Raw genomic sequence first — 26,707 nt, forward strand, 5'->3', positions numbered from 1 at the left:
CAACATCAGGAACAAACAAGAACATTTTTTTTCTTTCTCTAAGAACAAACTGTATGATGGTATTTTACTGTGCATATACGCGATCTCCCATATACTTATGCGTATACATAAAAAGCAAAGAAAAAAAAGAAAAAAAAAGAAGAGGAAGAGGGCCGGCCGGCCTTTTTGCCTTTCGGCCGGCCCGGCCCCTTTCCTCCTTCCCTTTTTCCTCTTGGCCCAGACCGGCCCGGCGTCGCCTCCCCTCCTCTCCCTCTTATCCACACACCTGGCCTCCTGTTCCCCACCGAGCGCGCCGCCACCCGAGCCGCCGCTATCCCGTGCCGCGCCGCCCGCACGCGCTTGCGCCGTCCGCTCCCCGCGCTGAGCCGCTTCTCCCTGGGCCCGAGCGCATCGCGCCACCCTTTCTCTGACCCGAGTCGACCGCACTGCCTGCGCGGGCGGGCGCCGCGCCGCGCCGCCCGATCCGTCCGCCTCCTCGGCAGCCCGAGCCGTCCTGTGCTTCTTCCTCACCCGAGCGCGCCGCTCCGCGTTGGCGGCCCGAGCCACCCTAGCTCCCTGTGTCCATACCGCGCCGCTGCTCTCCTCCTCGGCCATGCCCCTGGGCTCGAGCCCGCCCGAGCTGCGCTGCCCCTAAGCCAAGCCTCACACTCTGATCATCAACGGATTGAGGCGAGTTCGGTTGGACTCTATCTCTATCTCTTCCCCTGATTTCAAATTGGTTTGGGGATTGCTTCGGATGAGCTCGGCAGCCGCGATTTCTGCGAGTTTGGGCCGGCTACATCCTCTTATCTCCTCCCGTGGGAACCCCGGGCCACCTCTATAAAAGGCAGGGAGGGGTGCCCGGGAGGGGGGATCAATCTTTGGAGTTCGGCGGAAGCCCTGCTGCGCCAAGGTTTTGCCGTTGTTGGTGTTCGCCGAACCACCGTGCGAACTCATCGCCAGGGCTCACTGTCGCCGGATTCGTGTCGCCGTCGCACGGGCCCATCGCCGCCACCGTCGAGTTCGGCATCATCGACCTTCATCCTGCTCTCCATCAACCATGCCGATTGGCCGGAGGCCCGTGGCCGATGCCTCCCTCTCTGGTGAGCCTTAACCTCAATCCTCTCTCCGGTCCGCTTGCTTTGTGGTGCACCGACTGGCCATCGTGCCGTCATGATGAGCTTTCAGTTTATGCCAGATCTGTGTGCTTGTGCCATGCGCCGGACCGTGTTGCAGTCGTGCTTGCGCTTGTCCCCAGCCATTGTGCCGTGGTGCTACCGCCCGTCGCCGGCCGATTGCTGCACCATGCTCAGCCTGACCCCTTGTTTGCCCCTTGGGCAATAAAGCAAAGTCGGGGAGCCTCTGACAGTGCTGCCATCGTGCCGCTATGATCATGATTTAGATTTGGACGTCGTTGTGCTCGTCCTGAAGCCCGGCCACCGTGATTCTTTTCTCTGTTTTGGTCACGTGCCATCGTGCTGCTCCCAGTACGGCCGTCGTGCTGTCTCTCTGCCTGTGCGTGCCTTCGTGCCGCCTGTGTTCACCTCTGTGTTCCCTCTATTTGAGCCCGGTTGTGTTTATTCTTCTCCCAGTCATATTGAATGGATCCATGGTGATTTTGCTGTTTTGGGAGGTTTATCAGGGTGTTTGTCCTTGGTTTATGCCGTTCAGTAGGAGGTGAAGTTGCTTTATTTTAATGCCCTCTGCTATCACTGGAAACTGGATCATATTGGTGGTGCTATCTTGGGATCCTCTGCTGTTATTGTGAGATGGAGATTTCTGTTTATTGAGAGGAGTCCTTTGTAGGTTGCCCTGAGACCTGTTGCACGTTTTGAGGTGGCTGGTGTTTCCCTGATGGTTGATCATGGGTTGATACACATCTGTGGAAATCTCTCTTATTATCAGTGATAAGTCAATATGCTAGCCCTTTGTGCCTTTGCTGCTCCTCTGTGCTAATTGGTGGGGCTGGCGATGTGGTCTTGCTTCTTTGCGGTGGCTGCTCCTATTGTCGGCTGCTATTGCCGAAGGCCTTTGTGGCTGTCCTGGTGATCTCCCCATTGCCTAGGTGGCTGTTCAATAATGCTAGTTACAAAGAATATGTTGCCTCTGTAGCTGATGCCTTTGTAGCTCACATGTTATCAACCTACCTTTGTGGTATAGTAGCGCTTGTGTGGCCGTCCGATGACGCTTGTCAGAAAGAATAGAGGGTCCTTGTGGCTAGAGCCTGCGTGGCCCATAGTGATTACCCTTGCTTTCGTGGCTTTCGCCTTTGATCGGCCAATGAGGAAAAGTCCGAGGCCTAAAGAGGAGCTAGTGAGTCAAGCACGGCGTCGGAGCTCCCAGTTGTGACCATGCTGCTGCTTTCGGTCGAAGCTACCCGTCGTGCCGCGCTCCTAGCCCACCTTTTCATAAAAACACAATTCTGAGGCCTATGTGGCCGATGATGATTCGGGATACATAAACAGTCCAAAAAACTTATGCCAGACTGTTGTCCCGTACTTTACCGCATTTTATTACTAACGCTTACTTTGCTTGATCTTTGTTATGTGTGACTACAGTCTTGCAGACTCGGAGACGACCTCGGTATGACGACCGCCAACGCACTTAATCGGAGGTAGCCCGAAGACGGGCGTAATTAACCGGAGAGCTTCACGAAGCCCCGGGAACCAAGACAAAGCAATCGCCAGATCGTGAAGATAGTCAGATAGCGTGTGCGTTGTGGAGTAAAAATGTATACGAGAAACTGTACTTTATGATTTCGACATGAATGAATAAAGTTACATGTTTTCGATTATTACATTCTCGTGTCTTTTATATACTCTGTATACTGACACGTCCGTAATATTACATACACAGTTTCAAATACAAATTCAAACGCGAGACGTTTCGAATCCGGCGAAACACAAACAAGAACATGAAACGGTCACGCCATATCAACGAAACTGAATGGCCTGCAGGAGCAGGGCATACATACATATATAGCCCCGCGCTGCTCTCTGGGCAAGCTGCTTCTGGGACGGATCGATGAACGAATCAATCAGCTGGCCTCTCCTTCCTCCAGCGGGGAGTTGACGTAGGCGAGCCATCTCTGGAGCTGGCGGTTGTAGGCGCACGGCCGCTCGACGTGGAGCAGGTGGCCGCCCTTGGGGATGCCGTGCAGATAGCAGTTGTCGCCCAGCTGCCTGCAGTGATTTCGATCGTTTGCTGGCTATGAGGGTAAACGGGAGTAGGGTTTGGATTGGCAGCAGGAAAAGGGGAGTTGCTTACTCTTTCATCTTCTTGGCAAGCTCCATGTCGAAGATCTTGTCCTCCTCGCCCCAGAGCAGCATTATTTTCTGCAACCATGGCGACAATTTCATTTTGGAGTCGTATACATGGCAACGAATCGAGTGGGCTTTCTTTCTCCAACATAATTGGACTAGCCCAGCTTAGGTTGGAGCCTATAGAGGATCAATGTTCACCAGCAAACGCTCTATGGGATCTGAACCGACGTAGTACGAACCATTCTAGGCCGCAAATTGAAACGGGGCTGCGCCGTCGGGTTAATTCTTTTTCCTCACAAATACCGTCTTTGGTTAATAGTAGTGGTTCACCTGACGGCCCTAAACAAGCAGACATAACTTACAGAAAAAAAGCAGGCATATCTTCAGGAAAAAAACAAGCAGGCAGCCAATGACAGTAAGACGAAGGAACTGACATCATCCGTCCATTGGTCCAAATGATTTTGAAAATATAATTTTATAGCTAAATACTTTCGTCACTTGATTGTAAATTCCAATGATTGTTCTTAGACCAATTGTCAAATCTTGCAATTGCAAGATCACTTGGATGATTTCAGTATATCACCAAAATGATGGCGCAATATCTGTACTCTTCCGGTCACTCTCATCACTCGAGTCCTTAATTTCCAACATGCATCTCTACGTTGGTGAACAAATTAAGTAGCTGTAGGTTGGTTTGACTTAGTTAAAAGATTATTAAATCAGGGCACCTGTTGGAATGTAGGGATCTTGGCATCCAAGTTGCTGATTATCAGCCCCTGCAAAAGCTCCATCCTCTCCTTCCTGTTGGTGAACATCACCTGTTCATCACCAAAACACATGCATATACATCAGCAAACAAAACCCCAACAAAAATTAGATGCGCTCCTATTTCCTAACAACAACACAACCTAGCTTGCCCAACGAAACTAAAGCGATCTTAATTACCAGATGAAATAATACTCGCAAACTCTATGTTAAAGAACTTTTGAAAAAGAAAACTCCCCCAAATTAAGCTATTAAGCTATTATACACCAACCACTTGACTAAAAAAGCCTAAGCTAAGGGCGAAAGATTGAAAATTCACTTATAATTCATTACTCCATCATCTATTCATGTATAGCATAATTTGAGATACTAATGAAGTTGAAAATGGATTTATGGTACTACTGGTGTACCACAGACATCGCACGCGGATGCTAAAATTGATCACCTTGAGGTAGTCCTTGTAGAACCTGTCCGGGAACCACATCCTCTTATACATGGAGATGGAGAGCAGCGCCTTGAGCCCCTTGAGCGTCTCCGGCATGAGCAGCTCCGCCGACGACCCCACGCCGAGCCGCTCCATGGTCTCCCTGTTCACCGCGTCCGTCATGGCCACCACCGACCCGGACACGCACAGGGACCGCACCAGCTCCGGACGCGCCTCCGCCAGCTTGAACGCCACCATGCCCCCGTAGCTGAACCCAACCACATCGCACCGCACCACTCCCAGCCGCGCCAGCGCCCCCGCCACGCACTCCGCCTGGTAATCCGGCGACCTGTCGCCGCTCGATGTCGACGACTTGCCGAAGAACATCAGGTCCGGGATGTAGACGTTGTAGCGCGACACGAGCACGCCGAAGTTGAACTGCCATGTGATGTTGCCCTCGGCCGCGAAGCCGTGGATGAGGACCACGTTGGGCCGCGACTCGGGGTTCTTCTTCCTCCCTTTCCTCCCGGGCTTCTTGGCGCCGGTGGCGGCAGGCTCGAGCGGGCTGATGGTGGTGCCCTTCTTGCCGACGTGGTGCTTGGGCGCCCAGAAGTGCATGTTGGTGCCCGGCTCGAGCTCGACCTCGATGGGGCGGAGCCCGGCCATTTTCATCAGCCAAGACAGGAGAGGCTTCTGCGCCTCGATGAAGTTCACCATCTTGCTCGCAGCTTCTTGATCTTGGTGCCTAGCTTTTGCTTGCTCGCCACTGCGTGGTGGTCGGTGTGAGGGAGCTAGCTGCAGCTCAAGCGTTCGCGCCGGCCTCGTATTAATAGAGGAGCACCGGAGCAGGGTCAGCGGGAGCTTTGGGTGCGTTTGCATGGACCGCGCAGCAAGGGGCGGTGTAACGGCTGGTGATGGCGACGGGGCCGGGGGACGGGTGGGGTTTGGTTGTCGCGGACCCCGGCGGCAGAGAGAAAGATTGGCAGGGGGCAAGGGGAAGCGGGAGGCGGATTCAGTGATCTACCGGAATGCACACATGTGCGGTAGCTTGGATTGGTGCAACCAACCGATCCTACTGTGACCGCCGGCTTCTCATTCACTCGTTCCTCTTGTTTTTTGTTTTGATGACTTGCGAAGAAGCTTTCGAACTCTTACGCAATGCAGTACTTAAAAAGATGGTCGTTGTTCTGCGATACGAATTCAAATGGAAGGATCGTTTACGAGAGCGCAATTGGTGAGTTAATAATTAGATTTGGTTTACATTTTGATACCACGACGAGCATTTCATTTTTTTTTTCTTGAGGGAAACGACGGTGGGGTTTGCCCACTTGAAATTTTCTCATTGCAAAAACAGAAAAAAAAACGTGTATGGGTACATCGATAGTCTCTAAGGAGATCGAAAGAACATAAACGAGAAGAGAGTAGAGAAGAAAAAGAAGCCTTTACTGATTACATCCATAAGATTCGTGCATCAATCCATAACTAGTTCAGTATTTAACAATGAGGGATCCTTGAAAACCCAAAGTCGAAGGTGGTCGGCAAGAAGCCGCACAATGTCCAATATCCCGTGTTGATGCCATCGAAGATCGTGTTGATGCCATCGAAGATCAAACGATTCTATTGCTTCTAGGTAATCCATAGTAGTAGGAGGATAAAGGTGTTGCATACGGGCACCTGCAGGTGGTCAAAGGTTGCAAACACCAACGAGCAAAAGGTGTCCACTGTATCCAGTTGTTCGGTCCGCGGAAGGATGCGACTCTATATGCTGGCGATCCTGCTGCAGGCCACAAAGAAGTGATCGATAGTTTCTGGTGTGGAGGGACAAAAGGGACAACCAGGCTCGGAATGGCACTGACCGAATAAAGGAAGGCTCTGGTCCTAGTGTTCCCATGTCAAAGAACCCAAAAGAAGATTTGGACTTTTTTCGGAGCAAAGTTTTCCCAGTTATATTCTTGAAGTTGCACATCCTGTCCGAGGGGGCGGGGCAGATCATCTTATAAGTTGACGCGGTTTGGAACCTCGGTGCACTACCGCCCTTCATCCACCAAATATCTAGGGTGTTTCTTAGGAAAAGAGGTGACAAGTTATCAGACAATATGTCAAGTTCTACCCAGACGACAGGTGTAAGCATGTTTGGTGCTCAAGATGGAGGGAGCCATGAGCCAAAGCATCAGATACTAAGACTTCCTTGCGGATACAGTGCGAGAAGGCAGCGGGTAGCGATTCATTGAGGGGGCTAGGGAAGTCCAGTCACCATACCAGAAGGAAGTGGTTTTCCCGTCACCAACCTCCACCAAGGTTATTGCCATGTAGAGCGGCATGAGGCGAGCAATGGTGTTCTAGGTCAAGGTGTATGAAGGTGATGTTCGGAATTTGGTCTGAAAAGGGTTATAAGTTTGGATGATCTAGCGAGTCCAAGAGGTGTCTTGTCCGGAGCAAAGCTTGTGCAGGAGCTTGAGAAAGCAAGCTGATGTTCTGTGCTTGTAGGTCTTTGAGCCCTATGCCATCATCTTGTTTGGGGCAACAAGCCGTGGCCCAGGCTACCTGGAAATCACCCACGCTACACTCGGTGGCATCTTTCCAGAACATAGCCATTCGTGGTTGGTCGATCTTCTCGATAGTGGACTTGGCGAGCTCAAAAACTACCATAGCATATGTTGGTAGGGTTGAGAGGACAACGTCGATCAAGGTTAGTCACCCTACAAGATTTAGAAACTGCGTGCGCCATCCTGGAATCCGTCATCGCACTTTGAGTGCTAGGTAGTCCAGAGCGACAGCATGTAGCTTCTTTTCAGAGAGAGGCAATCCCATATACGTCTAGGGGAAGGTTGAAATGATGCAACCAAGAGTAGATGCAAGGGGTGTTGCCTTCTCAGGGGGAACTTGGATGGGAACAAAAGTGCTCTTGTGGTAGTTAATCTAGAGTCTGGTTGCCGATGCAAAGTGATCAAAAAGAGTCTTCAAGGTTTGCAACTAAGTACTATCGACGGGGAGCAGGATGAGGGTGTCGTCCGTATATTGGATGATGGGGCAAGGCATGTTTGGTTGGAGTAGTTTTACATCACGTCAGCCATCAATAAGGAAGACGTATGAAGAGATTGGATCACCCTAGCGTAGGCCCCACTTATATTAAATCCAACGTCCAGACATACCATTTAGAGAACAAACCATGTGCCCCGTTTGAAGCAGATTATACATCCACCAACACCACTTGTCGCTAAAGCCACGAGAGTGCATAATTTGATCTAGAGTGGACCATTCAAATGAGTCAAAAGTTTTTCGAAAGTCAAGCTTGAGAATTATAGTAGAAACTTTTCGCTTGTGGTAGCATTGGACAAGCTCGGCGGCAGGACAAAACTCTCAGAGATGATGCACCCACCAACGACGAGCATTGCAAACTAGAAACGCTTAAGGCAGCTAGCATGGCCTCTCGTTCGTGATGGCACCGGGAAGCAGTACATGCCAGTGCCACGCCGTGAAATCATCACAGAAGTAGCAGTAAGCTCATTCAAAAGTCTCGCTTCGCCAGGTACGGCGCCTTCCAGCCGTACCAGTACGCAAACGCGGCGATGGACACGGCCGCGGCCACACCAACCATGGCGTGCCACGCGTACGTATGCTTGCCGCCGCCACGAGAGGCTTCCGTCCGGCCCTCCCGAACGACGAACTCGAGGCCCTGCCTCGCGAGCTCAGCCACGTCCGGGACAGCCGCTCTGCGCCGGACAGTGTGCGCGATCGCCTCGTACTCCTCCGGGCTCTCGCCTTCGAGGAACGCGCCAGCGATCCGGCCCGCGCTGACCCAGAAAGCGCCAAGCTTGGGCGAGGACGAGGAGAAGTCCCCGAAGTGGACGGCCTCCCCGGCGTTGTCGCCGTAGAACCGCCAGGACAGCGCGAAGGTCCTGGAGTAGAAGAAGGGCAGGTAGTCGATGTCCCCGGCTCCCGAGGGGTCCAGGGCCGCCGCGACGGCGTGCCTGGCGGTCCTGCGCGCGCAGTCGACGTGCTCGAGCCGGCGGACGGCGCCGCCGAAGAGCTTGACAGGGAACGCGGCCACGTCTCCCACGGCGTACACGGAGGCGTCGCTCGTCTGCATCTGCCCATTCACTTTGATGCCGCCCTTTTCCATGACCAGCTGGCCTTCGAAGAGTGCAGTGCTCGCGCGCGCGCCGATGCCAACCACAACCATGTCGGCGGGAAGGCGCCTGCCGTCTCGCAGGATCGCTGTGGTCACCTGTGCATGCACGCACAACGCATTGGCGTTACTACTGTTGCTGTCATTGTCGATGAATAAAGATAATGTTAGAAAACAAAGGTTCCTACTTTCTGGCATTGGCATATTGCTGAAAATTCAGATAATCAGTTTGGAAAATAAACTTCAAAGATAGCAGACTAAGCAGAGCAGAGCTAATGGTGTTGGTATCTATTGGCACAAATCAGGTGTTCAGAGCTACAGATTTGCAGTAGTGTGAAAAAAATACTAGTAGGTGATGAGTATACATTCTACTAGCAATTTGAACATAGTTGATCTACAAATCTTCTACTGGGAAGTTTCAAGGGATAATCAAATGGAAACTCACCTTCCCAGATGAGACCTCCAAGGATGAAACTACAGTTTCTTTGATGAAAGTAACTCCTTTCGAAGTGTAGTAGTTCTCGTAAAATTCAGCAATTTTTGGAGTAAATAGACGAGCCACTGCAAAGGACAAATCACCGCACATATTTAAACTAGGATAAAAAGAAAGGAGATTTAAAGTGCATCTAAGAGTCCTAGCATTCATTGTTCAGAATGTTCTTAAATATTGTAGCATTGGCTACTTACTGCAGTGTTTTCCAGGGAAGACCATGGTAACTTTTATCTTATTGGCAACCAAAGCGGCTGCACATTCCATTCCTATGTATCCACCACCAATGACAACAGCATCCCCACCAGGGCATGATCTCATTACATCGACTAATTTATCTGCATCATTCATGTTACGCAGATAACAGACGTTCTCAGCCTCTAAACCGCTCACTCCAATTTCTTCCAGCTTCAAGGCCTACATTATAAACAGATAAACTAACATTTTCAAGATCGATTTCCCTGTAAGCACACAAGATATATGTGTGAACCTTAAAAATAGCATAAGATGAGCATCACTGCATAAGGAACTACAAATAGAATCCTGCATACCTGAGCACCTGTCGCAACAATAAGAGTTTTATAGCTGATAGTTTCCCCACTGGATGTAAACAATGTATTCCGGCGCACGTCAGCAGAAATTACCCTCGTTCCAAGAATAAGCTCAATACCTAACCAAGTGCTAATACATATCATCCATGATACTGAACAGGAACTAGATTAAAAAAAATGACTTGATCAAAGTACAGATGAGGAAAAACCAGATGTGTTGATCGAAGTCAGCAACACTAGACAGTTACACTGACCTTTGTCACTTTTCAGATGTTATGGTTCAATTGAAATCTAACCAAACATAGGGATTGCCAACATGTAAAGTGTAAACAACACAAAGCGCACTAAACATCGACAGGAGAGTACCATGTTCTTTGTACCACTCTGCCGTAAGTAACTCATCGTTGGCACCGACACAAGTATGAAATGCTGGGAGGCGAGCACCGCCTGCAAATGTGATAAATTACAAAGTCCCCGTCAATAAAAGATTTTAATATCTCTAGCAACCGTATCATTTGAGCATACTTTATACTGTGGACAGCATGGCATTGCATTATCTTGCAACACCACCAAAACTGTTCGTCTGTTTGATAATGTTGAAATTACACGGGAAAACAATTTAATCTGAAACTCATGGCATTTCGAAATCGTGTGTGCCCTTTTTACACTCAATAGAACTCTACAGAACTAGTTTTGCAGTTTACTGCGGGTTGCCGTAATCCTGCAAACAACTATCGACTAAATCATTTCAGAGGACGCAAGCAGCAGGTAAAAGGTGTAGTAGACCACATCCAAATTCAATCAATTTCAGCTGCACCAAAACAACTCGGCCAAATCGGATGCAAAAGGCGTAGTCTTTAGTTACCTCCACTTACGGAGGAGCTGCATCGTGGTCCCATACTGCGGCGCCGAGCGAGCGCAACGGGTCGGAGACCCTGAACTTGGGCCGAGTAACCGAGGACGACGGCGTGGTGGTCGAGCATGGGGGCACGCGAGACAAGGGGCTGCGATTCAGAAGCGCGTTCTGGAGCTGGCCCATCTGGCTGCTGGACCCGCTCACCATTGAACACCACCGAGCCTCCGCATCAAGGCGCCCTGCCGCCGTCGAAGGCAGAGAAGGGGAGGAGGGAGCGGACCAATGGTGTCAGGACATCGGCAAGCCAAGACCCAGTACATGACGGGGAGCAGACAACCAGCGTGCCGGACGAGGAGCAGGCGACGGGCGAGCCCAGGCGCAGCACACGCAAGACCAGGCCCAGCTCACGGATGACAGGCGACGATTGGGTGGCCAGCTAGGCCCACCTGGTGCGCGCGCGAGTAGAAATAGCGGTGCGTGAGCGTTGGAGAGAGGCTGTCAGTTGTGTCCAAACTCTGAAGAACTTCTGTCTGAATACAGACTTCTTCCGCCACCTTCTTCTTCCTCTCTCTGATTTCCTCCGATCCTCTCGGTGATCCTCACAACTTGGTATCAGAGATAGATCCTACGAATCCTGGATTTCCACCACCACTTCACCCATTTTCGCAAACGTCTCAGTGCCATGGACCCTCAGATCAAGCTCCTACTCGACGAGTTCAAGGCTCACGGTGAGCGCCTCGAATCGGTGAAACACCGCATCGATGGCGTCGAGAACACGTTAGGCGAGAAGTTCACGGCAGTGGACGACTTCACCAATGGATTCGAGACTTGGAAGTCTTAGATCGAGTCCTCCATTGACAACCTTCGACTCGACATCAATGTGCTCTGCAAGCACATCGATCGGCTGGTGCTGGATCAGGAGACCACGATGTCGGGCATCCTCGTTGCACCGAAGATGGTTGACGCGCGCCCACCTGCCGACGAACCAGCCATCGGCCCTCAAGGGTGTCACGTTTGACATGATCACCGGGAGAATGTGTTGGGGTTGGCCACCACCCACTCACATCTCCAGGTCATAGGCGCGCAAAATTCCCCACCGCCGACCATCCCATCGAGTTATGCTTATGTGGATTCGACTAGTCGCTTTGTGTCATCTTCGTTTGGCCATCACTCGAAACTTTCTAAGATGCATTTTTCCGAATTCAATGGACAGAACCCAAACCTTTGGAAGCATAGATGAGTAAATTACTTTAACATGTTTGGCACTGATCCATCATTATGGATGCGGGCGGCGTCTATGCATCTCACCGGAGTGGCAGCACGTTGGCTCCAATCAATGAACCATCGTGTGCGTTTTGCTTCCTGGCTTGATTTCTGTGACATGATATTGCTTCGCTTTGGACGCGAGTAGCACGCGACACTGATCCGTCAGTTGTTTCACATTCGGCAAACTAGTTCAGTTAGGGATTATAGTACTAAATTTGTCAAACTCGTCGATCAATTGGCTGCCTATGAATCACCACCAGACCCACTCTACTACACAACTCGGTTTATTGATGGCCTTCGCGATGATATCAAATCTATCGTTCTTATTCAGCGCCCTCCCGATTTGGATATTGCTTGTACCCTTGCGTCTTTGCAGGAAGAGGTGGCTGATATGCCGGGAATTTAGTAAGCATGATGTGTTAGCTCTTCCACGACCACGGCGATTTGTCAGAGGGAATTTTGCTGCACCTTTCTTATGATGCAGTGGCTGGTACTGAATCTACTAAAACATTGAAACTTGTCGGTTTTATTCAAGGCAAGGAGAGGGACTAACAAATCTGCGAATATTCGGGTTTTATGCAACTATTCAGAGCGCTGATCCAATTTAGGAGGTTTTAAGCGAATATTCGGATAGTGGAGAATAAGTACGATAGAAATTAGGGGCTGATTTGCAATTGTGTTGACTATGTCCACGCCGAGGCGGGCTACCCCAGCCGCTGGATCTATGGCTTGCGGTGCAGATCGAGCTATGGTCCAAACGAACGCCCCCGCATAGCAAGGTCACCTCCCCTGCTCCCCCGGCGGCCGGCGGGTCGCCGGCGGGAAATGCCGAGGCTTCCGCTGCCGACCGCCCCTGTTACGGACGGAGAACCCGTTCGGCATTGAGGTGCTCCAGGTCTTCCATCGCCTTCGTCGGAGGACACCAACGATAGGCGCGAGGACACCGGCGGGGGCCTGGCTACGCATGCAGGACAGACACCAATGACTTCTTCAAATAGCAGCACAGGGCTTAGTAGAATGAAGCATGGCCAGCGTGGGTCAGCAACAACAATGGTATCAGTGGCAGTATGGGCTGAGTGAAATCAATCACATAGTAAAACATTTGAACTGACCAGACGATGAAGGTTAATGTTGCAATTCATACATGTTTCATGATTCTAAGGAGTGGAAAATGTACCTTCTGGGAGCAGGTAGCCCTTGCTTAACGCAGGACGTTCGTAAGGAGCAACCTGTCAAGTGATAGGAGAAAAACGGTAACTGGTGCCCGGCAACAGAACCGCAGAAATGATTTGATTTTTTTTTTTTTTGGCCCGCGTGTATATATGCAGAGCTGCATGCTCAATTGAACAACAAAAAGAAGAGCAAGCGAGCATGGAAGGAAGGAAGCGTACGGCCTCGTCGGAGATGATGCAGAGCTCGCCGGCGGCATCGCCGTTGCGGCGGACGAACTCGAGCGCCGCGTAGCCCGCGGCCACGCCGCCGCCCAGTACCACGTACACGAATGCGCGGCCCATCTGGTTACTTCGCGCCGTTTCTCCCTCCCCCCCACGTCTCGTCGTTTGGTTCTTGCCATCCATGGATGAGCTTAAGTAGCAGTGATCGCAGCACGGCTCGATGGTTCTTGGCTTGCGGGGAGGAGAGTGCTGGTCCGGCATGACAGGAAGCAATGCCTTGCCCCGCCTCGCCTCCTCCTGCGGGACCCGATCCATGCCATTCTTTCCGTCGCCGTCAAAGAAATATGGGAACTCCCTCTGTTCTTCGCTTCTTTGCTGTCACAGTTCGATGCCATTTACAGAAAGTTGATAGTGCAATGAAAAGTGCAGAAGCATCCCTCGAATTTGGACATACTGATCATTAGATGGGCTTACAAGCTTTTCCAAAAATAGAGGTGGTTAATAACAGTTGCTAGCCAAGTCACAAAAATTATGGATCTCATTTAGGAAAGAATTGTACTTGTACAACAAGAAGAAGGCTCCTGAGATTTAGCAGCATCATTTCTTTTCATTGAATAATACATGATGGTATCGGTATATCTGTTTACAGTTCAAACCAAGACTATACTTTCATACATGTTATACAGGAATTGTTTTGAGTAACTGCGGACTATAGCACATCCCAGAACTTGTTGCATCAGCTCACCATAAGATCCCACGGATTCGTCGCTATAGGCACAACAGATGGCTTGCAAATAAAAAAGAACTGGTCCCAAATTCACCATCTGCGGCGCTTCCTGCCATACCAATAACCAATTGCGGCAATTGACACTGCCGCAACAACACCAGCTGTGGCATGCCATGCATAAGTAGGTTTTTCACCAACGGAAAGCCCACCATCAGGTATCTCCTTCTGGCTTTCCTTAATGGCAAACACCAGACCTTGTTTTTCAAGTTCAGCCATGTTTGCAACCTTAGCTTTCCGCCGAACAGCAACTGATACGGCCTCGTACTCTTCCTGACTTCCACCTTCAAGAAATGCACCCTTAATCCGGCCTTTATTGACCCAATACGCACCAAACCTTGGGCTGCTGCTTGTGAAGTCTCCAAAGTGAACTACTTCTCCAACATTATCCCCATAAAACTGCCAGGATAATGTGAAGACTCTGGAGTAGAAGAATGGTAGGTAATCAATGTCCCTGGTTTTTGAAGGCTCCAAGATGGATGCAACAGTATGCCTAGCAGTTCTACGAGCTGAGTCAACATGCTCAAGCCGTCGGATATCACCATCAAAAAGCTTGATCGGGAATGCGGCAACATCACCAACAGCATACACAGAGCTGTCACTTGTTTGCATTTGTCCATTTACCTTTATCCCACCACTCTCCATCGACATCACCAGCTGACCTTCAAAAAGACTAGTGTTTGCACGGATGCCGATACCAACCACTACCATATCAGCAGGTAGGTGTTTACCATCTTTCAGGATTACTGCAGTCACCTGTGCATACACGGTAACATTATTAGTTTCACTGTCACTTTCAATGAATAAAGGCGATGGCTTAAGTTTCTGACCCTGCTGGAGAATACATATTGACCAGATAGTGAATACATTTTAAAATAGTAGAGCTAATAGTGGTTGGCATTCATTGTCTGAATATGCTCGATTCAGTAATGAAAAAGGTTAACAGGAATTGATGAAACTTGGTAAGCTCATCATAGTCATTGCTACCGCAGCATGCTATTGGAAAAACAAGCCATTTATTCTCCAGGGTTATCAATGATGAAAGGAAGTGATACAAAAATATCATAAACTAGATAGCTTATCCCCATTACATACATGCTGAGTCCAGGTGAATCTAAGAGACAAGATTATGACCAAAGCAATAACACATTTGATTGAATCAATTGTCCCCAGAAAAGGAAAGCCCGGTTTATTGTCAGTTACCAATGGAAGCCAATATCTTGCTATGTTTTATTCCGATGACTTTTAAATGGATGAGATTGTCTGTGACTTCAACAGTTATCCACACTTCCTACTAGGAACCTCTACCAGTAATGAACTGCTGGAAAAGAGGTTTCTGGACCATGACTTGGTTATATGACTGATTTTTTTTGTTACTTTATAATAAATGTAAAATTGCTAAATGCCTGTCGCAAGGCACTTTAAGTTTCATGGTATGGAGTTATGGAAACTCACCTTTCCCGTCGTGTCTTTTTCGAAGGATGTAAGCACAGTTCCTTTTACAAAGGTGACCCCTTTTGAGGTGTAGTAGTTTTCATAATATTCTGCAATTTTTGGTGTAAATAGACGGCCCACTGCAGAAACAAATCAATCTCATATTTAGATCAGCAGGACAGGTATTGTAATGTATATTGGGAGCCCTGGCACAAATAGTTTAAACAATTTTTAGGTGATGAAATCGACTACTTACTGCAGTGTTTTTCAGGGAAGACCATGGTGACCTTTATCTTGTTAGTAACCAATGCTGCTGCACATTCCATTCCGATGTAGCCACCACCAATGACAACAGCATTTCCACCGGAACATGATTTCATCGCATTCACTAACTTATCCGCGTCATCAATATTGCGTAAATAACATATGTTTGCAGCATCTGAACCTTGTATTCCAAATTCTTCCAACTTCAATGCCTATGTTATGTACAGAGATGAAATTTAGGCAAACAAGTAAAGCAAGCGCCACGTGCTAGATCCAAAAAAAAAAAAATCAGTAAAGGATAGCAAGTGTTTTAAAGAATTGAATTTGAAAGGAAAAAAGTGGACGAAAAAATAAGTACAAATAGATTCGATACCTGAGCACCTGTCGCAATGATGAGGGTTTTGTAGCTGATAGTTTCTCCGGTGGCTGTAAGCAATGTCTTGCGCCTCACATCGGCAGAAATCACTCTTGTTCCAAGAACAAGTTCAATACCTAATCAAGTAAATTAGTAGTTAGTAAATACTATACATCATATCCACACTCTTACAGGAACAATGACTAGATGATAAAATAATCTTTGTAACAAAATGAAAGAAAAATCATATGGATGGATCAGCTGAATCAGTTACACAAATTATGATAAATACGAGGTTCCTTAAATATCTAATCATTCATAGCAGTTGCCAATATCTAATCATATATCAGACGAATCATAGAATCCAGTAAAGAATGTTACCTACCTTGTTCGTTGTACCATTTTGTTGTCAGTAACTCATCATTAGCACCAACGCAAGTATGAAATCCTGGAAGACGAGCAGCACCTGCAAGTACCTCAGGGGTTAATAACAGCTAATGATGTTAACAATCTACATATCAATTTTTTAAAACATTCAGAACTCAAAAGGAGCAACATTAACAAGAATTATATTAGTTGCAGAAAATGGAACACATCTTTGTAATCTTCAGATTGATGCATTGTTAAATGCATGTGGAAATCACCTTCTGGGAGTAAATAACCTTTGCTTAATGCAGGACGTTCATAAGGAGCAACCTGGCAATAATACAGAAGAAATTATAACCAGCAAAGCATGTACCAAGTAACAAAATCTTAGGACATTCAACTAGAAGCTAATTCTGATGTTTCACAAGCAAAAGAATGTGTTTTCGATGCCCATGGATTCCACATCCAATTTTGTGAAAACAGAAAAGTGCATGCTGTGTTTTGCCTAAAAACACGTATGTAGCGCATATTCCTTTCTTGCTCCTTTTACAAAAAAATCCTGTCCTTGAAGGCTTGAACTTAAAGTAGGCACAAAAAAGAATTCTTGGATTTTGGAAGGAACATTTATACCCTGGTAATACAGTACTAGGGATGGTCCAATCCTGAAGAGTACTGATAATTTTGACACAATACCTCACTGATAAAACTACCATTACGAAACTTATCCATGGCACCCTAAATTTCATTCTATTCAGGCCAATACAACCATTCCCCCTGCATATCTCGGTAAACCCACGCTCTACTTGACGAAATATCACCAAGGCAACAACAAATTAGCACCCTTGGCATATGTGAAGCAATCCTATGACAGTCAGAGGAACAATAGAACAAGGAATCCGAGCTCCCGAAGCATTGCCGGCGCGGGGTCCTAACAGTCGAAGGTTGGACAGCAAGGGGGGATGGAAATACTCAGACCCCCAAGACTAGAGAGAGAGAGAGAGAGCCCGGGAAGCAAGAGAGCTTACGGTCTCTTCGGAGATGATGCAGAGCTCGCCGCGGGAGTACCCGCCGCGGCGGGCGAACTCGAGCGCCGCGTAGCCCGCGGCCACGCCGCCGCCAAGGATCACGTACACGAACGCGCGCCCCATCCGGCTCTCCCTCCTAGATGCGGGCCATGGTTGTTGTAATCGAAGCTCTGTGACCTGACCTTCTCCTCGGTATAGGGGCAGATGACGGTGCGTTGCCTTCCTTGCCTGCCTCTCTTTCCTCCGCTAGCTCGCTTCGCTTCCTGCGGGTCCCACTCCGTTATCTTCTTCGCTTGGTCCTTCTTCGCCTCAAGATGGAGAAAGGCCGGGTGAGGTCAGAGATCAGGGATGGTTAATGTGGACGACGGTAGGAATTTTAATTTCTTTTTATAATTTTTTCGAATTTGCTATTTAGCTGTCGTAGAATCTGTCGAATTTTGAGCCTTTGTTCTCGTGTTAGGATTAGTACTTATCGATAGGAGGTCGGCTTCTCCTCTCGCGTCGGGATTAGTCTTCTCTGGCCAGACCATCGGTTAGGGTTAGGGTTGGGGACTTTTAGGGGAGGGGGTTTGGTGTGCTCTAGCTGTAGAAAGATGGTTGGGGAGACCGGCGGCCAGGGTAGTGGGCGGCGGGTGGGATGGCGCTTGGCGCCCCTACCGCCCGCCATGATGGTGGAGGACCATCGGTTAGATGGGGTTGGCGGCGGGGGCATGATTCTTTGAAGTGGTTAGTAAGGGAGCAGTCGAGGAGAACAGTTTCGGCGACGTTGGCGCTGTCGGAGCCGGTCAGGGAGGTGGTGACGCCGGGGGTGTGCGGAGAGGAGGGGTGCTGGGAAGATAGATCGACGGAGGAGGGAGAGGGGCGATGGAGGAGGGTGAGGCGGCGGAGGAGGGCGGGTCGTGCTGGCATCGGAGAAGGGAGGGGCAGGTGCAGCACGTTGGAGGTGCAGTGCTCTCAGCGGAGGGAGGGGCGGCGCAGGTGGAGGGAGGGGTGGCACAGGTAGGCGGGCCACGTCGGCGCTGGGGACGGCGCAGCAAGGCGGCGCATAGGGCGGGTGCGGGGTGGTGGTACACGGGCAGTGGGGGGCGGAAGTGAGGGAGGTTAAGGTTAAATTTTTATATGAGGTTGAGGTTGATCTGGGGCATCCAATGAAGATCTAATGGATGAAAAATTGACAAATTTTACCCTATAAAATCTGTTAATAGATAACTAGACAAACTCTATTTTTTTTACTAGTGAAAAGACTGAAATTTGTGAAATTTTATTAAAATTTTGAAAGTTTTCGTCATTTGTTATGTGTGTATTACGTATCAGTGAAATTTTTTTAAACATTAGATATTTCATTCTCCTCTGACTCTCAAAATTCGATAAAATTTTAATTCCCAGATGCCTGGGTCTTCTTGTTGTTTATTTTGGTTTTCTTGTGGATGGACGATTTGCTGAAGGGAAGCCTTTTTTTTAATCAAATTTGTTGTCATCATTTGTTTGCTAAAGGGAAGGTTTGGATTGGTGCAAAGAATAGCGTTCTGAAATTTCCTCAAAAATAGACTGAAAGTGCGAAAGATTTCACTGGGGTTAAGGCTTTGGATTAGGTTCATAGAGAGGCCGAGGCGGCGACATACTAACAGTGGGAGCAACCAATAAGGTAGGGATAGGAGATGTTGAGTGCATATAGAAATGTTTCAAAAAATTACGTGTATGATATTGAACGTGTTGTTTCATGAATTATATTTTTCAAATTGTTTTTTTAATCAAGGAGCTTTATTTACTAATTTTCAGAAAGATTAGAATATGAAAGCAAACACTCTGTACCGTGCTAAGGTAAGCCACTCATCGCAAACCCTATTATATGATACTTGTTTTGCGCACAAATGTACAGCTTTATTTTTAAATTGTTGGTGAAACGCATATGAATACAAATGTAGACCACAGTGAATTCATTACATTACATGGATTAGAAATTGTAAAAAGAAAAGGAAAACGATCTTGGGCACTCGTGGGCCAGACTACTTTGTTAATTATCCGTCCTGGGCTGACCGTTCTGAACTGAACGAACGGACGGCCCATGTATAGGAGACCCCGCGGCCGAAACCGATAGCCGCTGGCGCTTAACCTCCCGTGGTCCCCATACATGCGACCACTCCAGAAGCTTCTAGAAGCCGCCGCAGCCGCCTCTACCGCTCTCGCCGCCGCGCACCTCCACGCCTACCTCCTCCGCTCGGGCTGCCTCCACTCGTCGCACCGCCTCACCGCTCGCGTTCTCGCGTCCTACCCTCCCGGCCTCGCCCGCGACCTGTTCGACGAAATCCCGGACCCGACGCCGCGCCTGGCCAATGCGCTCCTCCGCGCCCACCTCCGCGCGCGGCAGTGGCGCACCGCGATCCTCCTCGTCCCGCGCCTCCGCGCGCGCCCGGACTGCTTCACCCTGCCCCTCCTGCTCAGGGCCTGCGCCATGCTCCCGTCCCTCGCCCACGGCCGAACCGTTCACGCGGTCGCCGTCCGCTCCTGCGCCGCGTCCGACGACGCCTTCGTCGCCGTCGCGATCGTGCAGATGTACGCCAGGTGCGGGGACATGTTTGGGTCCGTCAACGCCTACAGCACGTTCGAGAAGCCGGACGTTGTGCTCCGGACGTCCGTGGTGACCGGGTATGAGCAGAACGGGCTACCTGATGAGGCTCTGGAGTTCTTTGCAAGGAATGTGATTGACCAAGGCGTCGTGCCGAGTCCAGTCACACTTGTGAGCGTGATGTCGGCAGCGGCACAGTTAGGGGATGTCCGGAACGGGAAGGCCTGCCATGCGTTTGCTCTCAGGAGTGGGTTGGAGTATAAGCCAGCATTGGCTAATGCTGTTCTTTGGTTTTATATGAAGATCGGTGCCGTCCAGGCAGCAAGGAGGTTGTTTGAGGGAATGACGGGTAGGGATGTCGTCACTTGGAGCTGCATGGTCAAAGGATATGTGCAATCTGGAGACGCACCCAAGGCATTGGGGGTGTACAAGGAAATGGTTGAGGTGGGTGTCCAGCCCAATTCCGTGACGTTGGTGAGTGTTCTGCAGGCTTGTGCACTTGCTTTAGATGTTGAGAAAGGTAAGAAAATCCACCACATTGCTGTCAACATAGATTGTGAGCTTGAGGTGGGTGTTGCGACTGCGCTGGTTGATATGTACATGAAGTGCTCATGTCATGAGGAGGCGATGCGTCTCTTCCATCGTATGCCAAAGAAAGATGTGGTGGCTTGGGCTGCAGTCATTAGTGGACTCAAACAAAATGGTCTCCCTGATGAGTCCCTGCAAGTGTTCAAATGTATGTTGTTAGATGGCCATGCTCCAGATGCAGTCATGATGGTGAAGGTACTTGCTGCATGCTCGGAATCTGGTGTTATTTGCCAAGCTATTTGTCTCCATGGTTATTTGGTTAGAAGTGGTTTCTGTAATAAGGTATTTGTAGCAGCTGCACTTGTAGATTTGTATTCAAAATGTGGAAGCTTAGGTAATGCTATCAGGATATTTGAAAGTGCCACTGAAAAGGATGTTGTGCTGTGGAGCTCAATGATTGCTGGCTATGGAGTCCATGGCCTTGGTAAGGAAGCTCTTGCCTTGTACCAAAGGATGATTTCCTCATCAGTTAAACCTAATAGCGTGATATTTGTATCACTATTATCAGCATGCAGCCACTCTGGCCTGGTCCAGGAAGGAAAACAAATTTTTGATAGCATGACTCAAGTTTATGGAGTCATGCCAAATCAAGAGCATCAAAGTTCCATGGTTGATCTCCTTGGCCGGGCCGGTGAATTGCAAGAGGCCACAAGGGTCATTCAGGAAATGGATGGGAGAGCTGTTGCTCATACTTGGTGTGCCTTGCTTGCTGCCTGCAGAGCACACAGCAACACAGAGATGAGTGAAGTGGTAGCTAACAATCTGCTCAGGCTGGATCCTGACCATGTTGGCTACTACAATCTCTTAACCAATATATATGCATTTGATCAAAAGTGGGACAGTGTAAAGAAGACTAGAGACATGGTCAGAGGCAGAGGTCTGAATAAAGTTCCAGGTTACAGTGCAGTTGAGGTCAATAATGTAGTGCACAAATTCTTTGCTGGGCAGAGGTCACACCGAGATTGGGAGAAGATCTGTACATTGCTCTGGGAACTGTCACAAAAGTTGAGAGGCGAGGATTGTTGCTTTCCCGTAGACACTGATTTAGCACTTGAAGATTTTTCTCTTCTCTGAGTTGAAATTGATCTTTGAACGCGCTCACTGATGGCGAATTTCTGTATTGCTCTTATCTGAAGTGAAGTTATCCTTGTCTCTGGTTCTACAGGATGCGATGATCAGGTATTGAAAATAGTTCCAACTTCCTGTCGTTGCATATCTGTTCTTCTGATTTTTTCGTCAAGCTGTCAAGGTTGTCATTTTTTCGTTGGCACGTTGCAGTGATGTTTCTACAACGCTTGACTTACTCTTGACTAGGGTAATTGGTGGAGGAACTAAAGCCTCTTTTCAAGTTGCTCTGGTTGGGCACTTGGGCTTGAGGTGCTTGACATTCTAAACCATGAAATTACACACAATTACCTGTGTTTGTCATGGTACGCAATGTTATGTTAGACTTGAGTCTGTCAGAGACTCAGAGTACCAGTATGTCATAGTGTGGCAGTGAGCTGTTTTAGCTTGTACACAGCTTTCTTCTGCTGACCATTCCGAGTACTGTTTCGACCTGGTTGCATATTTGGTCCGTAAATGATGGACAGCGATCCAATGCATTTTACTGTAGCAGCTGTACCAGTAAAATGTGAGTGCATAAACAGTGGGTTGCAGTTGTACTGTAGGTAAAAATACTGTAGCAACCGTATTCCGTTGTACTGTAGGAACGATTCCTACTGTTCATCGGTTACTGTAGTATCTGATTTGATCCGTTGATGGCTGATAAGAGGTCCTAATCCCGATCGGTAAATGATTTGGAGTACACCGTCGAACAGGTAAATCTTAGCTCAGCAGCCACCAAATTTAAAATTCGAACCACAGCAAATCTTTGAAGTGGAACAACAGCAGCAGACGACAAATCCATTACTCGGAATTATAGTGCTGCAAGCATCGATCGTCCAAACAAAACGATGAAAAGAAACAGGACATGACGACACCAAAAACAAGAAGCCAAACACTTCTACTTGTGAACCCTATTAGCACACCACTAAAATGCATGCATGCATATGCAAGCATGGAGGGGCGCCCGCCCGTGCATTTTTGCCAGGTCAGATGGCCGCGGAGGAGCCGCCGATCATGCCGCTCCACAGGCCAAGCGCGCCTAGCGAGCTGATGGCACTTTCCGGCGCGCGGCTCGCCTCGCCGTACCAGTCCAGCGACAGCAGTCTCTCAGCCGTTTCCGGCTTCACCTCGACAGCGTCGTGCTCCGAGCGCGCTCCGAACGGCAGCGCCTGCAGGTGCTCGCCGAGGCCGGCCGCGTACCGGAGCGCGCTCAGAGCGTGGCACTCACCGCCGCCGCCGCCGCCGGGGATGCCCATGATGCCCGCCCCGGCGAAGTGCGCCTCGGAGTTGGTGCTATCCAGCGCGGCAGCTGCGCCACCGGAGCCCGTGAGGGTCAGGTCGTACCTCCAGTCCAGGAGGCCGAGGCTGCAGAACGGGTCGGCCGAGGCGGGCGGAGGCAGCTGCTGCATGCCGGAGAAGGACAGTTGGAGGGCCGTCTCCGCCATGTGCCGCGCGTGCGCCTGCAGCGGCTGCAGCGGCGGCGCGGCTGGCTTCTTGGCGCTGGCGCGCTTGTTCTTGCGGCACCCGCCGCCGACGGGGACGTTGCGGAGCGAGCCGCCCTTGGTCCAATAGCGGCGGCACGTCTTGCAGAAGTAACGCGGCTGCGAGAGGCTGTAGTTGTTGTAGTAGCAGAACTTGGTGTGCGTCGACTCGCACCGCGGGCACTTAAGCGGCTGGTCGTGCTGCGGGCGCAGCCGCCGGTCCGCCGCCGCTGCCGCCGCGTGCATCGGCTGCGGGCACGCGATCAGCTCCGCCGACGGCGACGACGACCCCATCCCGGGCTCCTCGGGGACGATGCCCTGAAAGCACAAGACCACGTTGTCGCGGTGTGATCGTAATCATCAGCCCTGATAGAATGGAAGCCTCGGAATGCGCAAAAGGGTTGCATGCATGGTCCCAGTTGGAAGCTGAAACATTTATATGGTTTCTCATAGGTTAAAGTACGAACTGCATGCAAAAGCTACTGCCCCAAGATGATGTTTCATGATGGGGCCATCAAGTGGATTAAACTTGAAATCTGATCAGCTTGATCTTATGGTATACTAGTAGCTTTTAGATCACATTATACACTTGATCTGTTGCTCAGCTAGCTCCATGCATGTTCTTCTTTGCACTTTTCATCACATGCTAAAGTTGGAACAAACATAGATTTCATGGGGGGCATGCATGGTGTACTTGTCTTGATTTATTTATCATGTATGTTCCATGCATTTCGTATGATTACACAGATCCTTATCAGTGAGATCGCATAAATTGTTCTTCGTTCCTTATTTAGTTTGGCATATGTCATGTGCTGAAGAATGTTCATTAGCATTGTCCTGTTGTACTGTAACCCTAGCTAGCATGGTTTGGACTTAATTTATAAGATACGCGAGGGGTAAAATTAATAATATCTCCCTAGAAATGACAACTGCACTGGGAGATGCTAATGTACAATTAAAAGGCTACTTGCTCATGTTGTTGTTTTTCCGTATTGATATTTATGGGGAGATCTATATCTATGGAGGTTTTTTGGGGTTCTAAAGCTAAGTCCTGGTTGATAAGATGATCAAACTGTATTTTCAAATATCTTTTATCATGTTGTTGTTTTTGCTTGCAGTATCTGGACAGAGCATTACACTTTGTACTGTTTCATGACATCTTTAACTTGTTAGTGTTCCTTCTAGAGCTAGCCTCTCCGTATAATAGATTATGATTTGCATTCCGAAATAAATACCGACCTATATGGTTCAAAACTGAAACATCTAGAAGTTGTTTACAATTTCACATATGCTCAAGAGCAACATGAATCACAAACTAAAGCGAAACTCCGACAAGCTAGAGCGAATTAACGTGGACTAAATTAGATCTCCGTCAAAGCAACGTGATATATGTGATCAGGAGGAAATTAATGTGAATCGATCGATAACCATGCATATGTTTTTTTAATGAAATGATAACCATGCATATGTTGAAAATACACTACTCGATCGATCATTTAAACTGGTCTGAAAACACAGCAACTTAAAGGAAACCAAATCTCTTAGTCTCACATATTAATCATGCATCGGCAATAGTTTCATCAAGTTAATAAAGACACTCTAGATCATTCAAACGAGGAGATACATAGAGATCTACTGGGAGAAAGTTGATCTGCCTATGCATAAGGGCTTATTGGGAGGAACACGTAATTATATATCATCGATGAAAAAAAACTGAAAAGTGTTCAGACGTTCCTTCACACCTCCATATCTGCTAGATACTGCTGGGTGACGAGAAATCTTTGCACGATCAGAAAATATAAGGACAAATTTGTTTTATGAACAGAAAAATACGAAGAGACGAGGAATTAAGTTGTATTGACGTGTGTGTTCGAGAGTTTGTGTGTGTGTGTGTGTGTGTGTGTGTGTGTGTGTGTGTGTGTGTGTGTGTGTGTGTGTGTGTGTGTGTGTGTGTGTGTGAGAGAGAGAGAGAGAGAGAGAGAGAGGTACTCCTGCTGTCCTGCAGCCATCATCAGATCATGCATGGATCGTAGCACACGAAAGATGCAAAATCAAGAGCTTGCTATGTACGATAATCAATTAACATGTACGTACGTACCTTGAGCCAGTCTGAGTCCATGCAGATATGCATCGGCGGTGCTCCAGTCATCATCGATCGATCGATCACTAGCTAGCTGCTGCCTAACTAAGCACGTCACACGGTGCTCTGCCGAATCGACAACGACCTGGAAAACCTACACAAAAACGAACTATCTAGCCGCTAACTAGTACTCCATTATTCTCGTATACGCAAGCTGAGATCTTCTTGATGTTGCCTTGTGGACGAATTGGAGGGTGACTATCAGATCGACTCAAACTGATGTAGCTAGCTAGCAGGAAGAAGAGCTAGGGAAGATATCAAGAAGCATGAAGCAAACAATGCAATGGAGGTAGGGGAGGAGACGAGCTAGGCAAGGGAGAACCGGAGAAGAGGGTGTGGTTGTGGTGGTGGTGCTGGTTGGTGAGAGATGTGAACGTTGGGAGATGTGAATAAGAAGGCCGGAAAGTTGCATGTCCAAGAATGATCTAGAGAGAGAGAGAGAGAGAGAGAGAGAGAGAGAGAGAGAGAGAGAGAGAGAGAGAGAGAGAGAGAGAGAGAGAGAGAGAGAGAGGCAGCAGCGTGCCGGGTGATGCATGCATGTTGCTGTGCTAGTGTGCTGGGGCACCACCGGGTGGCCGTGGCCCACGGTGTCGGGGGAGGAAGACGACCTCTGCTACAGCTCTGCTCGTCGGCTTCTCGCCTTCTCCACTGCTGCGGGCCCCGCCCATCGGTTCCTTGTGGCCCGCGCGGCCCCGCCGTCGGCTCGCATCCCGAGGCGTGCGCATTTGTCGGCCGGCCCGGCTCGGTGGCCATCCAGCCTACGCGCTTTCAGCTAGCTAGTTAGCTAGAGTAGTAGCTAGCTCATCATCCATCCATCGGTGGCCTGAGTGGTGGCTGGTTGCATGGTCCAAATTTATTGTTACCGCTCGTTTCCCAGGTGAATTTTACCGTTCGCCGACCGGCTGGAGTGGTTGATTGGTTGCAGGTTTACAGCGGCAGCCAGCTGCCCGGGCCGTTAAATGGCCGGCGAGTTCAAATAGGAGCCGATTGCGCAGCTGGCTCGGGCCACTCGATCGGCGGCTATATTCGGCTCTGCTCAGCCGAGCCGAGTGGAAGCCTGTGGAGACTTTTGTCAAACTTTCGCATGTGGAGTGTGGACGCTGGTGCGTGAGCTTTTTTCTTTTTTAATTAGAAACACAATTACAATTTGTAGACATACATATAAGTTGAAGATTGATGGAGTCATCAATCATATACACTCACACAACGGTTACTAAAAACCGAAGATTTATAAGTTGAAGATTGATGGAGTCATCAAAAACTCTTAGTTGTTGATGGACACTTCAACTACCACTGAAGAAAAATTCTGTTTTTGTAAGACATATCAGGAACAAATATATGGTTTGACCCCTCATAGATAGGAGATATAAACTAACCATCAAGTTAATGTTTGGTTCTCTATGCGACCTTTTTCGTTGCTGAAATGAAATGAAATGATCTTGGCATCATCCCATCAGACCATTCCTAAAATTTTACTTTC

At 48.9% G+C, this 26,707-nt stretch overlaps 4 protein-coding genes across 6 annotated transcripts; 1 reads left to right on the plus strand and 3 right to left on the minus strand.

The window, feature by feature from the left end:
* Window positions 1-2,852: 2,852 nt before the first annotated feature.
* Window positions 2,853-5,216, minus strand: LOC133917678 (uncharacterized). Its single transcript, XM_062361552.1, has 4 exons — window positions 4,453-5,216; window positions 3,971-4,060; window positions 3,247-3,314; window positions 2,853-3,161 (listed from the first exon to the last, which is right to left on the minus strand). The coding sequence occupies exons 1-4, from the start codon at window positions 5,146-5,148 to the stop codon at window positions 3,017-3,019; spliced, it is 999 nt and encodes a 332-aa protein (XP_062217536.1). The 5' UTR covers window positions 5,149-5,216; the 3' UTR covers window positions 2,853-3,016.
* A 2,559-nt stretch (window positions 5,217-7,775) lies between these two features.
* On the minus strand, window positions 7,776-17,684 carry LOC133919632 (monodehydroascorbate reductase 2, peroxisomal-like). The gene is given in 13 exon segments (XM_062364084.1): window positions 7,776-8,659; window positions 9,006-9,121; window positions 9,248-9,467; window positions 9,602-9,720; window positions 9,968-10,048; window positions 12,901-12,980; window positions 14,092-14,657; window positions 15,357-15,475; window positions 15,592-15,811; window positions 15,973-16,091; window positions 16,340-16,420; window positions 16,599-16,650; window positions 17,346-17,684. Coding segments are annotated over 13 exon segments (2,616 nt in total). The 5' UTR covers window positions 17,469-17,684; the 3' UTR covers window positions 7,776-7,939.
* A 1,711-nt stretch (window positions 17,685-19,395) lies between these two features.
* On the plus strand, window positions 19,396-22,342 carry LOC133919633 (putative pentatricopeptide repeat-containing protein At3g01580). 3 transcript variants are annotated; one of them, XM_062364087.1, is made up of 3 exons: window positions 19,396-20,923; window positions 21,008-21,678; window positions 21,778-22,035. In XM_062364087.1, exons 1-2 carry the CDS (start codon window positions 19,477-19,479, stop codon window positions 21,571-21,573), a joined length of 2,013 nt encoding a protein of 670 aa, XP_062220071.1. In that variant the 5' UTR covers window positions 19,396-19,476; the 3' UTR covers window positions 21,574-21,678; window positions 21,778-22,035. The 3 variants fall into 3 exon arrangements, with proteins under 3 accessions (XP_062220071.1, XP_062220070.1, XP_062220069.1); XM_062364086.1 differs by lacking the exon at window positions 21,778-22,035 and adding an exon at window positions 22,272-22,342 and having other exon boundaries at window positions 19,396-21,678; XM_062364085.1 differs by having other exon boundaries at window positions 19,396-21,678.
* Window positions 22,343-22,379: 37 nt separating this feature from the next.
* LOC133919634 (dof zinc finger protein 1-like) lies at window positions 22,380-25,672 on the minus strand. The gene is made up of 2 exons (XM_062364088.1): window positions 25,186-25,672; window positions 22,380-23,405 (listed from the first exon to the last, which is right to left on the minus strand). Exons 1-2 carry the CDS (start codon window positions 25,237-25,239, stop codon window positions 22,593-22,595), a joined length of 867 nt encoding a protein of 288 aa, XP_062220072.1. The 5' UTR covers window positions 25,240-25,672; the 3' UTR covers window positions 22,380-22,592.
* Between the last annotated feature and the right edge of the window lie 1,035 nt (window positions 25,673-26,707).

Source organism: Phragmites australis, chromosome 5 (genome assembly GCF_958298935.1).
Source record: "Phragmites australis chromosome 5, lpPhrAust1.1, whole genome shotgun sequence".
NCBI classification, from domain to species: Eukaryota; Viridiplantae; Streptophyta; class Magnoliopsida; order Poales; family Poaceae; genus Phragmites; species Phragmites australis.